We start from the raw sequence: 14753 nt of genomic DNA, 5'->3' as shown, positions 1-14753 counted from the left end.
GAGGCCCGGAATGAACTATTTATATTGATGGATCTCAAGGGCATTATGCTGAATGAAAAAAAAATAATCTCAAAAGGTTACATACTGTATGATCCCATTTACATAACTCTGCTATACCCATAACAAGATTATAGAGATGGAGAACTATAGTGGTTGCCAGGGGGAAGGGGTGGGGACATTGGGGATGGCTATAAAGGAGAAGCATGTAAAGGCAAAAACAAATTAAAAATAAGAGACTCAAGGGAGTTCCCTGGTGACCTAGTGGTTAGGATTCCGGGCTTTCACTGCTGTGGCCCTGGTTCAATCCCTGGTCAGGAACTGAGATCCTGTAAGCCATGAGGTGTGGCAAAAAAAAAAAAAAAAAAAAAAAAAAAAAAAAAAAAAAAAAGAGGCTCAATTCTCCCTGTTGAAAATAAGGGTAGAGGCTTCTTCCAGCTTCATTTTCAAGAAAACTTGTAAGTTCTTTCTCTGTCTCTTGGAAATATATATAAATCTTTTCATAGGCTAAGACTTTTTATCAGCTTCACAACCCAGGAACATCTTCCTTAAGGACCTGGGAACCATCTCTTTGACATGTCATCATCAAGGAAGACAGAGCCTCATCTCCTATCCTCCCATTTCTGTGGGAGGATAGGAGCCCAACTTCAGAGGACCCTGTCATAAAAACACAAAAGGTTTGTTTTCCCTTTGGGTAAAGCCAATTAGCTAACACAGGTGGTCACCCCAATTACCATGTACATTTAGCATGAACTAAGTGTGACAAATGGTGCTGTCAAGTCCTCTTACTTGAGGACTAGTTATAGTTTTTACTTAAGGACTAGTTACTGTTTACCTTGAGAACATGTATATAATAGGTTGTATCTGCTTGGCTCTATGAAAGACTGAGATTTATTTCTGTCTTTGCAATCTCCTAGCAGACTGACAGAGACACGGAGCACTTTCTGCTTTAATGCTTATCAATAATAAAGTTGGATTCTTTCTCTTCCACCTTTGTGGAGAGATTTGTGGGTTGGAAAGAGATTTTTGTTTATAATTCTCTTTCCCCAGCAAGCACAAGGGATACTTACGGAGATGGAACACTTCTGTATCTTAATTGTGCTGGTGGATACACAAAGCTACACGTGAAAAAATTGGGTTAGAACCACACACAGATGCAGATATGCATACATACAGAGACATGCAGACATGCAGAGAGACAGACCCACGAGTACATATAAAACTGATGAAATCTGAATAAGCTCTATGGCTTATACCAATGTCAATTTCCTGGTTTTGATACTGTTCTATAGTTATGCAAGATGTTACCACTGGGAAAAACATTTTTTTGCAGCTTCCTGTGAATCTACTTCCTGTGCAGAGTGAAGCCAATCTTACCTCAGAAGATTCATCCTCAGGCACTTCCTCAGGTCTCTCTAAGTGGTCAAACATATCATATTTGTTTTTTTCTAGGTTTTTTCTGGCCTGATTTAAGAAGATTTCATACTTCTCACATCCTGTGGGGGTTGGAAGGAGAAGGAAATCTGAATGGCTAGAAATATATGAATTATGCCTAAAACACAGACTCTAAGCTCAGGGTAAATAAAGTGAGAAGGGAAGTGAACTTTGTGAAACTTAGCCTGCCATGTTTTCTCTGCTTCAGAGGATAATTTGTGAATGAGTAGAATTTGTAAAACAGAACTCACTGAGTTTTATGAGATTATGCTTTAGTGGGCTACCAACTGTTTCTCAAGAACTTAATGACAGTAACATCCTGAGTCACTCATAGGGTGACCAACTGGATGCCAGCTTACTTGATATTTTTCCAGTTCTAGCACTGATGGCTGCACCACTTGGGAAACCCCTCCATGCTGGACAAACCCAGATGGATGGTCACCCTTTAGGTTGGTCTTCATGTTTATTAATTCTCTGTTAACAAAAAGAATATATTTGGTTCAAGTTGCTTTAACTACGATTAAATAAGCTACAGTCCCCTGAATCAGGCAGGCCGGGCAACGGGGGGAGAGATTTCACCAGTTCACCAGTAAGCCAGTGCAAATTCAAATGCTTGAGGGGCAAGGTAAGCAAAGTAATTAAAGTGCCTTCTATGAAACCATAGGAAGTGCTGGGACTGTGGTGAACTGGAGTACAGAAGACTCAACTAGTATTCAGATTTAAAGTATTTTAAAGCCCTGTATTGGGCAAACATGTCTACTGCCATCATGAGGCCAGCTGGGCACCCAGTTTTCAACCGTGTGGCAAAGGCTTTTCTTCTTGACAATTATATGTAGAGTTGGACTAACCTCCGGCTGGCTGGAACTCTAGATACTAGAGTGTAACGTGGTCTTAGATTTATCAATATTTGTGTTCATATTATCAGGGAGCAGACAATTAGGATTTAATGCATGATCATTAACAGGTGTTAGTGACTCTGGGGAGTGGGGTAGGAGGAAAGGCTGAGGTGGGAGGGCTTAGTCTGAAGCTGCTTAGGGAATGTAGCTTTCAAAGAGCTTGAAGAGGGCTCATGAAGAAGAGTGAGAAGTTTCTCTTGACTCTTCATCCTGTAGTCCATGTCAGGAAGAAAGAGCCAGAGTCAGTCTGTGGCTAAAAGAGCTGCTGAGTTGAGCTTCAGGATCTGCCAAGACAGAAATATTCTGGTACAGAGGGATGGCTCTGGGTGCCAGATGTTACCCAGAAAAGCCTTGGCTAAGGATGTGGGCAGACAATTAATAAGTCTAAATTAGCCTCCAAACTGTACTGCCAGCATAAGGGGTTGGAACCTTAGCTGCCTTTCTGTACAGTTTATATTGATATTTTGAGAATGGTATTCCTTGCAGTACAATCAGCCTTTGCCTTCTCAATGGCCATCTGTGAGTGACAACTCAGTGAGAGAGTGTAGCTGGAAGGAACATGTGATGGAGGAAGAGGCTTTTGGAAGCACAATGTCCTGATCCGTCTTTAAGTAATTTAATGATGGTAAAATTGGCCAGGAGTCTTAATTTGGAACTACCATGGACCCTATCTTGTCTTACTCATCTCAGGTCACCAAGTCAATTTCAACTCTTGACGTTTTTTTTTTTTGCAATTCACGAATAACACAAAAGGGAACTTGTGAGGACTGCCAAACAAATAATGCGAGTTGCCATCAACCTTATAATAAGCAGCTAAAACACATCTTGTCATCCAGTGGGGAAATACTATAGAGGGCAGAAGTACCTTTGAGGTTCCTGGGGAGATCGATGCAGATTCGGGGAAAGATTCCCTCTCCACTCAGAGTAATGTTTTCTGGGTCCAAGTGGGCAATCTGTATCTGGAAGCTCCTTTGAAAGATCTCAGGTACTCCAGGTAAGTAGTAAACCTTCAACACCTGCTCTTTATGGGAACCGATAAAACCCTATACAGCAGAAAGACCGGAGAGAATTTTAAGATTTACATAAAATTTACATAAAATTTATGTAAAATTTACAATGGACTCTTGCTTCTGGCAGTTTGATGGACTAGATAATCCCAAGGGCCTAGTGTGCTATATTGTCCACTCACATTCCTCCTCCAAGATTCATTCCTATGAAGGTACGAGAAAATGACAAACAACAGAAAAATAGGCAGCATATGTGGGCATGCATTTCATAAAAGAGGAAACAGAATGGCAAACAAACAGTAAAGCTGCTTATCCTTATAAGTAATCAGGGAAATGCAAATTAAGGTCATAATAAAAAAATTTTAAACCATAAGATTGGCAAAGTTTGCCAAATTTGGTAAGACTATGCATCAAAAGAAACTCACATTTCAACACATCTGGTGGGAATGTCATGGGAAAAATCACTGTGAAAACTGCTTTAGTGGAGATAGCTTCAAGATGGTGGAGGAGTAAGATGTGGAGATCACCTTCCTCCCCACAAATACATCAAAAAGACATCTACGTGAGGAACAGCTCCTACAGAACACCTACTGAACACTGGCAGAAGACCTCAGACTTCCCAAAGGCAAGAAACTCCCCACGTACCTGGGTAGGGCAAAAGAAAAAAGAAAAACAGAGACAAAAGAATAGGGACGGGACCTGCACCTCTGGGAGGGAGCTGTGAAGGAGAAGTTTCCACACACTAGGAGCCCCTTCACTGGCGGAGATGGTGGGTGGGCAGGGGGAAGCTTTGGAGCCACGGAGGAGAGCACAGGTGCAGAGGGCAAAGTGGAGAGATTCCCGCACAGAGGATCGCAGCCGACCAGCACTCACCAGCCCGAGAGGCTTGTCTGCTCTCCTGCCGGGGCAGGTGGGGGGCTGGGAGCTGAGGCTCTGGCTTCGGAGTTCAGACCCCAGGGAGAGGACTGGGCTTGGCTGCCTGAACACAGCCTGAAGGGACTAGTGCACCACAGCTAGCTGGGAGGGAGTCTGGGAAAAAGTCTGGACCTGCCTAAGAGGCAAGAGACCATTGTTTCGGGGTGCATGAGGAGAGGGGATTCAGAGCACTGCCTAAATGAGCTCCAAAGATGGGCATGAGCTGCGGTTATCAGCGTGGACCCCAGAGACGGGCATGAGATGCTAAGGCTGCTGCTGCAGCCACCAAGAAGCCTGTTGCAAGCACAGGTCACTGTCCACACCTCCCCTCCCGGGAGCCTGTGCAGCCCGCCACTGCCAGGGTCCCATGATCCAGGGACAACTTGACCAGGAGAACACACGGCGCGCCTCAGGCTGGTGCAATGTCACGTTGGCCTCTGCTGCTGCAGGCTCGCCCCGCATTCTGTACCCCTCCCTCCCCTGGTCTGAGTGAGCCAAAGCTCCCTACTCCGCTGCTCCTTTAACCCCCTCCTGTCTGGGTGAAGAACAGACGCCCTCAAGCAACCTACATGCAGAGGCGGGGCCGAATCCAAAGCTGAACCCCAGGAGCTGTGCGAACAAACAAGAGAAAGGGAAACCTCTCCCAGCAGCCTCAGGAGCAGCGGATTAAATCTCCACAATCAAATTAATGTACCCTCCATCTGTGGAATACCTGAATAGACAACGAATCATCCCAAAATTGAGGCGGTGGACTTTGGAAGCAACTGTAGACTTGGGGTTTGCTTTCTTCATCTAAGTTGTTTTTGGTTTTATGTTTATCTTAGTTTAGTATTTAGAGCTTATTATCATTGGTAGATTTGTTTATTGATTTGGTTGCTCTCTTCCTTTATTTTTTTAAATATATATATTTTTCCTTTTTCTCCTTTTGTGAGTGTGTACGTGTATGCTTCTTTGTGTGATTTTGTCTGTATAGCTTTGCTTTTACCATTTGTCCTAGGGTTCTGTCTGTCCATTTTTGTTTGTTTGTTTTTTAGTATAGTTTTTAGCACTTGTTATCATTGTTGGATTTGTTTTTTGGTTTGGTTGCTCTCTTCTTTCTTTCTTTTTTTTGTTACTTAAAAAAATAATATATTTTTTATTTTAATAACTTTATTTTATTTTATTTTTCTTTCTTTCTTCCTTTCTTTTTTTTCCTCCCTTTTCTTCTGAGCCGTGTGGCTGACAGGGTCTTGGTGCTCTGGCCGGGTGTCAGGCCTGAGCCTCTGAGGTAGGAGAGCCGAGTTCAGGACATTGGTCCACCACAGACCTCCTGGCCCCAAATAATATCAAACGGCAAAAGCTCTCTCAGAGATCTCCATCGCAACGCTAAGACCCAGCTCCACTCAATGACCAGCAAGCTACAGTGCTGGACACTCAATGCCAAACAACTAGCAACACAGGAACACAACCCCAGCCATTAGCAGAGAGGCTGCCTAAAATCATAATAAGGGAACAGACACCCCAAAAAATACCTCCGGAGGCAGTCCTACCTACCAGAAAGACAAGATTCAGCCTCATGCACCAGAACACAGGCACCAGTCCCCTCCACCAGGAAGCCTACATGACCCACTGAACCAACCTTAGCCACTGGGGGTAGACACCAAAAACAACAGGAACTATGAACCTGCAGGCTGCGAAAAGGAGACCTCCAAACATAGTAAGTTAGGCAAAATGAGAAGACAGAGAAACACACAGCACATGAAGGAGCAAGGTAAAAACCCACCAGACCAAACAAATGAAGAGGAAATAGATAGTCTACCTGAAAAAGAATTCAGAGTAATGATAGTAAAGATGATCCAAAATCTTGGAAATAGAATGGAGAAAATACAAGAAACGTTTAACAAGGACTTAGAATAACTAAAGAGCAAACAAACAATGATGAACAACACAATAAACGAAATTAAAAATTCTCTAGAAGGAATCAATAGCAGAATAACTGAGGCAGAAGAACAGATAAGTGACTTGGAAGATAAAATAGTGGAAATAACTACCACAGAGCAGAATAAAGAAAAAAGAATGAAAAGAATTGAGGACAGTCTCAGAGACCTCTGGGACAACATTAAATGCACCAATTCGAATTATAGGGGTCCCAGAAGAAGAAGAGAAAAAAGAAAGGGACTGAGAAAATATCTGAAGAGATTAGAGCTCAAAACTTCCCTAATATGGGAAAGGAACTAGTCAATCAAGTCCTGGAAGCACAGAGAGTCCCATACAGGATAAATCCAACGAGAAACATGCCAAGACACATATTAATCAAACTACCAAAAATTAAATACGAAGAAAAAATGTTAAAAGCAGCAAGGGAAAAACAACAAATAACATACAAGGGAATCCCCATAAGGTTAACAGCTGATCTTTCAGCAGAAACTCTGCAAGCCAGAAGGGAGTGGCAGGACATATTTAAAGTGATGAAAGGGAAAAACCTACAACCAAGATCACTCTACCCAGCAAGGATCTCATGCAGATTTGACGGAGATTTTAAAACCTTTACAGACAAGCAAAAGCTAAGAGAATTCAGCACCACCAAACCAGCTTTACAACAAATGCTAAAGGACCTTCTCTAGGCAGGAAACACAAGAGAAGGAAAACACCTACAATAACAAACCCAAAACAATTAAGAAAATGGTAATAGGAACATACATATTGATAAGTACCTTAAATGTAAAAGGATTAAATGCTCCAACCAAAAGACACAGACTGGCTGAATGGATACAAAAACAAGACCTGTACGTATGCTGTCTACAAGAGACCCACTTCAGAGCTAGGGACACATACAGACTGAAAGTGAGGGGATGGAAAAAGATATTCCATGCAAATGGAAATCAAAAGAAAGCTGAAGTAGCAATTCTCATATCAGACAAAATAGACTTTAAAATAAAGGCTATCACAAGAGACAAAGAAGGACACTACAGAATGTTCAAGGGATCAATCCAAGAAGATATAACAATTGTAAATATTTATGCACCCAACATAGGAGCACCTCAATACATAAGGCAAATGCTAACAACCACAAAAGGGGAAATTGACAGTAACACAATCATAGTAGGGGACTTTAACACCCCTTTCAACAATGGACAGATCATCCAAACTGAAAACAAATAAGGAAACACAAGTTTTAAATGATACATTAAACAAGATGGACTTAACTGATACTTATAGGGATAAATTGGGAGACTGGAATTGACATATACATACTACTATATATAAAATAGATACTAACACGGACCTATTGTATAGCACAGGGAACTCTACTCAGTACTCTGTAATGGCCTATATGGGAAAAGAATCTAAAAAAGAGTGGATATATGTATATGTATAACTGAATCACTTTGCTGTACACCTGAAACTAACAACATTGTAAATCAACTATACCCCAATAACATTTTTTTTTAATTCCAAAAAGGAGCCAACATTGAAAAAAAAAAAAAACTAGGGAAAAATGCTAGTATAGGTTCAAGCTATTTAGAAGTGTTTTAAAAGTCATTTTTGAAGTGGGCCTCATAATTTTGAACATATTTTATTGTTTTTTGATGTTACAAGTAATATATATTCTTTGAAGAAAAATTAGAGCATGAAGACAAGAAAAAATTTCATGAAGATCACTAGTGCTTACTACTGACACATAAATAATGATTAACACTGATTGGTGGCTATCAATCCATATTTTATTTAAATACACATACACACCCACACACACCCTGGGGGTCCATGAGCCCACTAGTGTTAATAAACTTACCTCCAACCCTCAAAGTGCCTGTGACAGTTAAAAATCATTGCCATCATTTCTATGAGAAACCATTGCCTAATTCACTTGCTTCTCTTGGCCTCCACTCTCTCACTTCCTTACATGCTATCTGCTTCACTGAACAGAACTGAGCCTTGTCACCAAATTTCACAATACACTCACTCACATGAAGCATTTTATGAAATTTTGCACATTTTATGGAATGTGTGAGTGTGAGTGTGTATGTAGGTAGTGTTATAAAGGTGGAGTCAAATTGCAGTGTGCAGTGTTTCCCAGGATTCACCCTCCCGCCCTTATTCTCTCTTCTCCTCACCCCTCTCTTGAGCAATCCACAAAATTCTCTTGTTTCCTACAAAATTCTCTTTCTTCCTGCACTCAGTGCCCTGGAGGGTAGTGGGGTGGGTCTCAGCTTTTATCTTGAGCAGTAATAATGTATTTTTCCAATAACCAATAGTCCTCTCATGTTATTCTGGTGGAAAATTTTTCTCTATCTAGTTACATGTTCAAGCATTCATGTACACTGCAGGACTCCGTAAACATTTGTTTTCATTATAAGAATCTGGCCTTATAGCAGGAGATCTGGTAAATACAGAAAGGGAAAAACATACAGAGAAAAAAATCCCATTCGGAACCATAAAAACAACGTCCAGTTCAAAAGAAGGGGGAAGTGCAAAAAAGAGTTAACATAGCAGTCCTAAAACTGCTACTCTTAGAAAGGCCTGCTTGCAAAGTTGGTAAGAATGGCTCACTGTGCCTCAACTTTTTTGTGCAAACAACTATGGTTTATGCTGAACATCTGTTTTCTTTCTGGGAGACTGGAATTTTGGTATGCGCCAGGCAGAGGGTATCTGTGTTACTGAGCCCCACTGGCACTGAGTCTCCAGTGGGCTTCTGTGGTAGCTCTCATATTGTGTAGTCACAGCTCATTGCTGGGGGATTAGGAGCATCTTGCATGACTCCACTGGGAGAGAATTCTTGGATGCCTGCACCCGGTTTCTCCTGAACTTTGCTCCATGTGCTTTTTCCCTTTGCTGATTTTACTTTGTATTCTTTGGCTGGAATAAATCACAGTCACCAGTACAACTTATTGGTGAGTCCCCCTAGAAAATCGTTAAACCTGGGGATGATCCTGGGGACCCATGACACAGGGATGATTCTGAGGAATAAGAGCAAATATATTCTATGAGTTCCTATAAGAAAGAAGAAAAAATAACATAATATCTAATCCATGGTCTCAATGAGATTCAAGAAGCCACTGTGTGTAAACAGCAGGAGCAGATAGTCAGGGACAGGGAGTAACCCCAAACCAGGAAAAAGTATATGGGGATGAAAAATCCTCCTACTTCTGGTTCTGCAAATGCTGGTGACTGCACTGTTACAGCTCCCTCTCATGTTACAAGTGTAAGGATATTCTGTATAAGGCACAACAACAACAAAGGCAACAACAAAACTCTCTTTCAATATATAGTGAGCTTGAAAGAAAATAGATCCTCTGATGTGAAAAAGAAACAGAGGGAACCTAGCCAGTGTGGTTAAGTTCAGAGCCTTTACTTGGTGACCACGGGTAACATCAGACCCAACTACAGTCCCTACCACCCAAGGACTGAAATAGAGGGATGCAGCCTGGACCCATGTGAGGTGGGCACACAGTACAGATCCCTGCATGAGGCTGGAGCCATGAAGGGTGGCCACTCCTGTTATTTCTCTGCACTTCAGGGAAGAATCAAGGAAGCTTGTATCTCTCTGGGATCCTAGGTGGGGAAAATATGTATCCCATGGGATACAGAATGCTCAAGCCTGTATCATGCATATGCATGGAGTCTTCACGTACACTGACAGATCACTGTGGTTAATCCAGGTCAAAACATTAACTCAAGTAAAGCAACTATACTCCAATAAGAAAGAAAACAAACAAACAAAACATTAACTCAAAATCTGACCCCTGGGCTTCCCTGGTGGCGCAGTGGTTGAGAATCTGCCTGCTAATGCAGGGGACACGGGTTCGAGCCCTGGTCTGGGAGGATCCCACATGCCGCGGAGCAACTAGGCCCGTGAGCCACAACTACTGAGCCTGCGCGTCTGGAGCCTGTGCTCCGCAACAAGAGAGGCCATGACAGTGAGAGGCCCGCGCATCGCGATGAAGAGTGGCCCCCACTTGCCACAACTAGAGAAAGCCCACGCACAGAAATGAAGACCCAACACAGCCAAAAAAATAAATAAACAAATGTGGGGGTTAAAAAAAAAAATCTGACCCCTTGGGGTACCTGGCAAAAACAACTGCAACACTACTGTAGCACCACCCTGCAATCCAGGGTGAATGAGGCTGTCACAGAGAAAATGGTCTCAGTGGAAGATGATCCCAAGTCAAAAATTACATATCATACAGGGAAAGCACTGATAATGAAAGAGAGTTAACAGTCACACAAATAGGAATAATGGCATCCCTAATAACTCAATTAGAATAACTTAAAAGAATCTACAAAATGATTACTGATAAATGAAGAAATTAAAATCCCAGTGAAAGAGGTGAATAACAGGTGGAATTTTTGACATGAAAAATATGATCACTGAAATTAGGAATGCAGAGTAGGGTTAGGAATGCAGAGTATAAACAGTAGATCATACTCAGTTGAAAAGAAAATTAATTAACTGAAAGAGCTGAGGTAATTATCTTGAATGCAGTTTAGAGAGATAAAGAGTAAAGAGATACACATGTGACATATAGGTTTAGAAACACGGACAGAATGAGAAGGTCCAACATATGTCTAAAAGTTGCTTTAGCAGAAAAGACTGGAGAAAATAGGGGAGAAGCAATACTTGAAGATATAATAAATGAAAGACATATCCTCAGAGTGAAGGAGTGAATCCATAGCCAAAGAAAAAGATATACTTGTGATTACTATGAAATGTATAGAACTGAACCACAATAAAAACACAACATACCAAACCTTGTGAAAGATAGCTAATAAGGTACTTCGAAAGACACAATATTAATACCAAACAAAGAAGAATTCAAAGTAAAAAGCATTAAAAGGGAAGAAAGTGGCAATTTAAAATAGATAAAATATACAGTGCAGGATGAACACTTAATAGTCATTAAATCTTGTGTGTTAAATAAGACAGAAATGAAAATGGATAAAACAAAAATGTATATATTTTTTATATACCATTTTTAGTCTTTTATATACTAAAACCCTTTATAAACCATTCTTAGTCTTAGAAAACTTTTTTTTTTTTTTTTTTTTTTTTTTTTGCGGTATGTGGGCCTCTCACTGTTGTGGCCTCCCCCGTTGCGGAGCACAGGCTCCGGACGCGCAGGCTCCGGACGCACAGGCTCAGCGGCCATGGCTCACGGTCCCAGCCGCTCCGCGGCACATGGGATCCCCCCAGACCGGGGCACGAACCCGCATCCCCTGCATCGGCAGGCGGACTCTCAACCACTTGCGCCACCAGGGAGGCCCTAGAAAACTTTTTATATACCATTCTTAGTCTTAGAATAATTAAACAGAAAAAGGGATACAAGATTTGAATAATATAATTTAATAGAGGTTAATTTAATAAAGATTCATCATAATCTGCATTCTATAGTCCAGACAACATTGTTTCCAAACATTCATTGGTATTAAAAAATCATTTTAGACCACTAAAATATATTAACAAACTAATAAAAGTAGGAATTGAGAAGGTCATATTATCTGGCCATGATATGAAAAACTCAGTATTAAATTCACATTAATAAGAGTTTAAATAACAAAAAGAAAAAGCTGAGTCATTTGGAAATTTGAAAAAGAGAAAAATATACTTTAAAATTACACTTGTAGATAAAACTACAATTCTAGACAACTTAGAAAATAATTAAAATTATAATGGTTGATATTAAAATGTATAAAATATGCAAACTTAACTTCCTTTTTTCAATCTATAATTTTCTTTAAAATTATGAGATGGAGCTAAAGGTGTACTCAGGCAAATGTGTACTCACATTTTTTCATTATTAATTAAGAAAGAAAGAAAAGTAGGCATTCAACTTAGGAAGAATATAAAAGTAAAATTCAAAAGAATATCTAAGATAAATTGGAAAAAGAAGAATTAAAAGGGAGTTGACTTAATAGACATTAAGATGTATTTTAAAGCTATAACACTTAAAATAGTATATTATGGATGTAGGTACAGGCAAACAGATCAATAAAGAATAGAGAAACTAGCAATAGACCCAAGTATATGTGATAATTTAGGGGAAGAATAGACTCTATCATCCAAGATGACAGCACTTTTATCTTTGGATTGTAAGATGATGAACAATTTTAATTTCATTCTTTATCCTTTTTCATATCTTTCAATTTTTCTATAACAATTATGTATTATTTTCATGATGAGATAAACTCGACAAAAATTCCTTAAAACTGTTAGATTAACATAATATGTACAAGGAACCATCTCTTCCATTTGTTCTAAAACCAATATGGCTCACTGCAGTCTACTGGTGTTTTCACTACTTCTAACAAAAAGCTGCTTTTATTTGTTGTAGTCAGAGTAGAGGAGGCCCTCAGCTTCAAGGAATTACAAGGGAAGTGTGAGGACAAAAGTGGAAATAAACTATTCTTATAATCATGAAAAAAAAATCCATGGGGTTGTATATCTTGTTCACTGTTTAACCCCTGGTGCCTGAACAGTGCCTGGTTAATGGAGGACACACTAAATAGTTGTTTAATGAATGAAGGAAGGGCTTGGATATATTTATTTTTCTTGTCTCTGAGAGCTTGTTAGTTTTAATTAAAAAAAAAATCACACCCATAATCTTGGCGTGAATGTTTAGCATAATCTCAGCCCCTGGGCTGTGGCTTGCAGGTTTGGGTTTGGGCCCCTCCTACCATCATCAGGTGGCCGTCATGGGTTGGGGTGGGGATGGGCTACTTACTGAGAGAGGCTGGATGAGTGGCACTCCCGGCAGAAGGCTGTCTGGCGAAGACTGGGGGTCAGTCAGAACGCTGAACTCAAAGCCAACTTTCCCAGTGTTCTTGAGTGTGATTTCACTCTCTGTGACATGGTCGAACAGCTCGAGAGGAGAAGAAGCAGAAGAGTGACTCCTCTGTCACCCACCCTCTGGGATGCTGCTGTCATCCTGACAAAGGCAGGTAGACAAGCATGCCCCATAGACACGGATTTCATTTTCCATGAGGTAGATGCTGGCCAATCCACATTTCAGTATCACAACCAGGTGCCTACTGGGCGGGAGGAGCACTAGACCCTGGAGACTGGCTCTGTCTTAGGTCTTCTAACAACTAATTTAGTTTAGTACGGCTGTGAGGTGAGCATTTCACCTCCCTGAACCTCTGTTTCTTCATCACAAAGAATTCATATTAGAGGATCTTAAAGTAAGCTTTTTTATATTACGAAGATTTGCTTTTTTAGATAAGATTTGAGTTCAGAATGTTCTGGAATGAATTTTTCTATTTTTATGGAGAGACAGGGGAGTAATAGGCCAGTCATATTCTATTTCCTGAGATTTTGCTCACATAATTCAGAGGGTCCAATAACCACAAACTGAAGCCACTTTGGGGGCTCTTAGGACAAAGTAGGGGAAGAACTGGTTGCTACAAAGGAAGCACTCTGAGCTGAGCCAAAACCAATTGCCCAGAAGACCCTGGAGATAAGGCGTGAAAGAAAATTCTATTTGGTCAAAGTAACGCACAAGGTGTCAATAGGTGTTAGGTGAATTTGATTTTAGGCACAATCTTTAACCTGTAAACATATATGTACACACACAATTCAGTAATAATACTGAATAATAAAAAAAATAATAATGCAGTGGCTATATAATGGGGTGTCTAATTCCCATTCATATTTGGTAGGAGATATGGTATCTGAGTACATAACACAAATTCTAATTGGGGAGAGAAGATGTACAGACATAGAATTAACTGACAATTATTCCAAAGCAAGATTTAGAAAGTACATTATATTATGGCAAAGACTCTAAGTGACAAGAGAATGTAGTGTAAGAGGAAGATAACTGAGGGATGGAGTTGAGCTGGGTCTTAGAGTATGTGTGACTTTGGAGTTGGCAGAGCGGAGGAAGAGATAGATAATATAATAGGAAAAATGGAAGCAGAAAGGGCTGGGCTGCATTAGGGCCAGTGGGCAAACCAGCTTGTCCATAAATGAATGAGCAGTTTATAATGGGAAATTATGAGAAACAAAGTTTAATACATAAGGAGCATCAGTTAATAGAGGGGCTTAGGATACCCTTGCTCAGGTGGAGGAACCTGGCTCTGATCCACAGAGTGACTCATGATTGAAGGCCTTCTCTGACTCAGGCACAGTACTGACCAGACACTTTACTTAAGTAACCATAACCATCTGGTGAAATAGGAATTGCTGCCCCATTCCCATTTTAGAGATGAGGGATACTGAGGCTTGGAGAGGTTAGGGGATGTGCCCAAGGTCATAGTCATTAGGGAGTAAAAGTAGGATAACATCCCAGTTCTTCTGACTACAAAACAATGCTCTTTTCTCTATGCAATCATTTTTGCTCTTTTCCCAAGGTAAGTTTGGGAAAATCTACCTGGCAATGATATTTAGATCAGTTTTTGATAGAAGCCAGAAATGCACTGTAATCCCTTGTTTCCATGGGTCCGTGGACCAGCAGCATCAACATCACCTGGGAACTTGTCAGAAATGCAGACTCTCAGGCTCCACCCTGGACCTACTGAATCAGAA

The 14753-nt window shown here is 40.6% G+C and overlaps 1 protein-coding gene across 1 annotated transcript in view; it reads right to left on the bottom strand.

The window, feature by feature from the left end:
* HYDIN (HYDIN axonemal central pair apparatus protein) overlaps positions 1-14753 on the bottom strand; it is a 445256-nt gene that overhangs the window by 124573 nt on the left and 305930 nt on the right. The window contains exons 29-31 of the mRNA XM_060083501.1: positions 12952-13089; positions 3193-3370; positions 1375-1493 (exon numbers count right to left, since the gene is read on the bottom strand). Of these exons, the coding sequence (XP_059939484.1) occupies positions 1375-1493; positions 3193-3370; positions 12952-13089 (435 nt within the window). The remainder of the gene's footprint in view (positions 1-1374; positions 1494-3192; positions 3371-12951; positions 13090-14753) is intronic.

This window comes from Mesoplodon densirostris, chromosome 19, assembly GCF_025265405.1.
Source record: "Mesoplodon densirostris isolate mMesDen1 chromosome 19, mMesDen1 primary haplotype, whole genome shotgun sequence".
Taxonomy (NCBI): Eukaryota; Metazoa; Chordata; class Mammalia; order Artiodactyla; family Ziphiidae; genus Mesoplodon; species Mesoplodon densirostris.
This window is presented reverse-complemented; position numbering and strand designations above follow the sequence as displayed.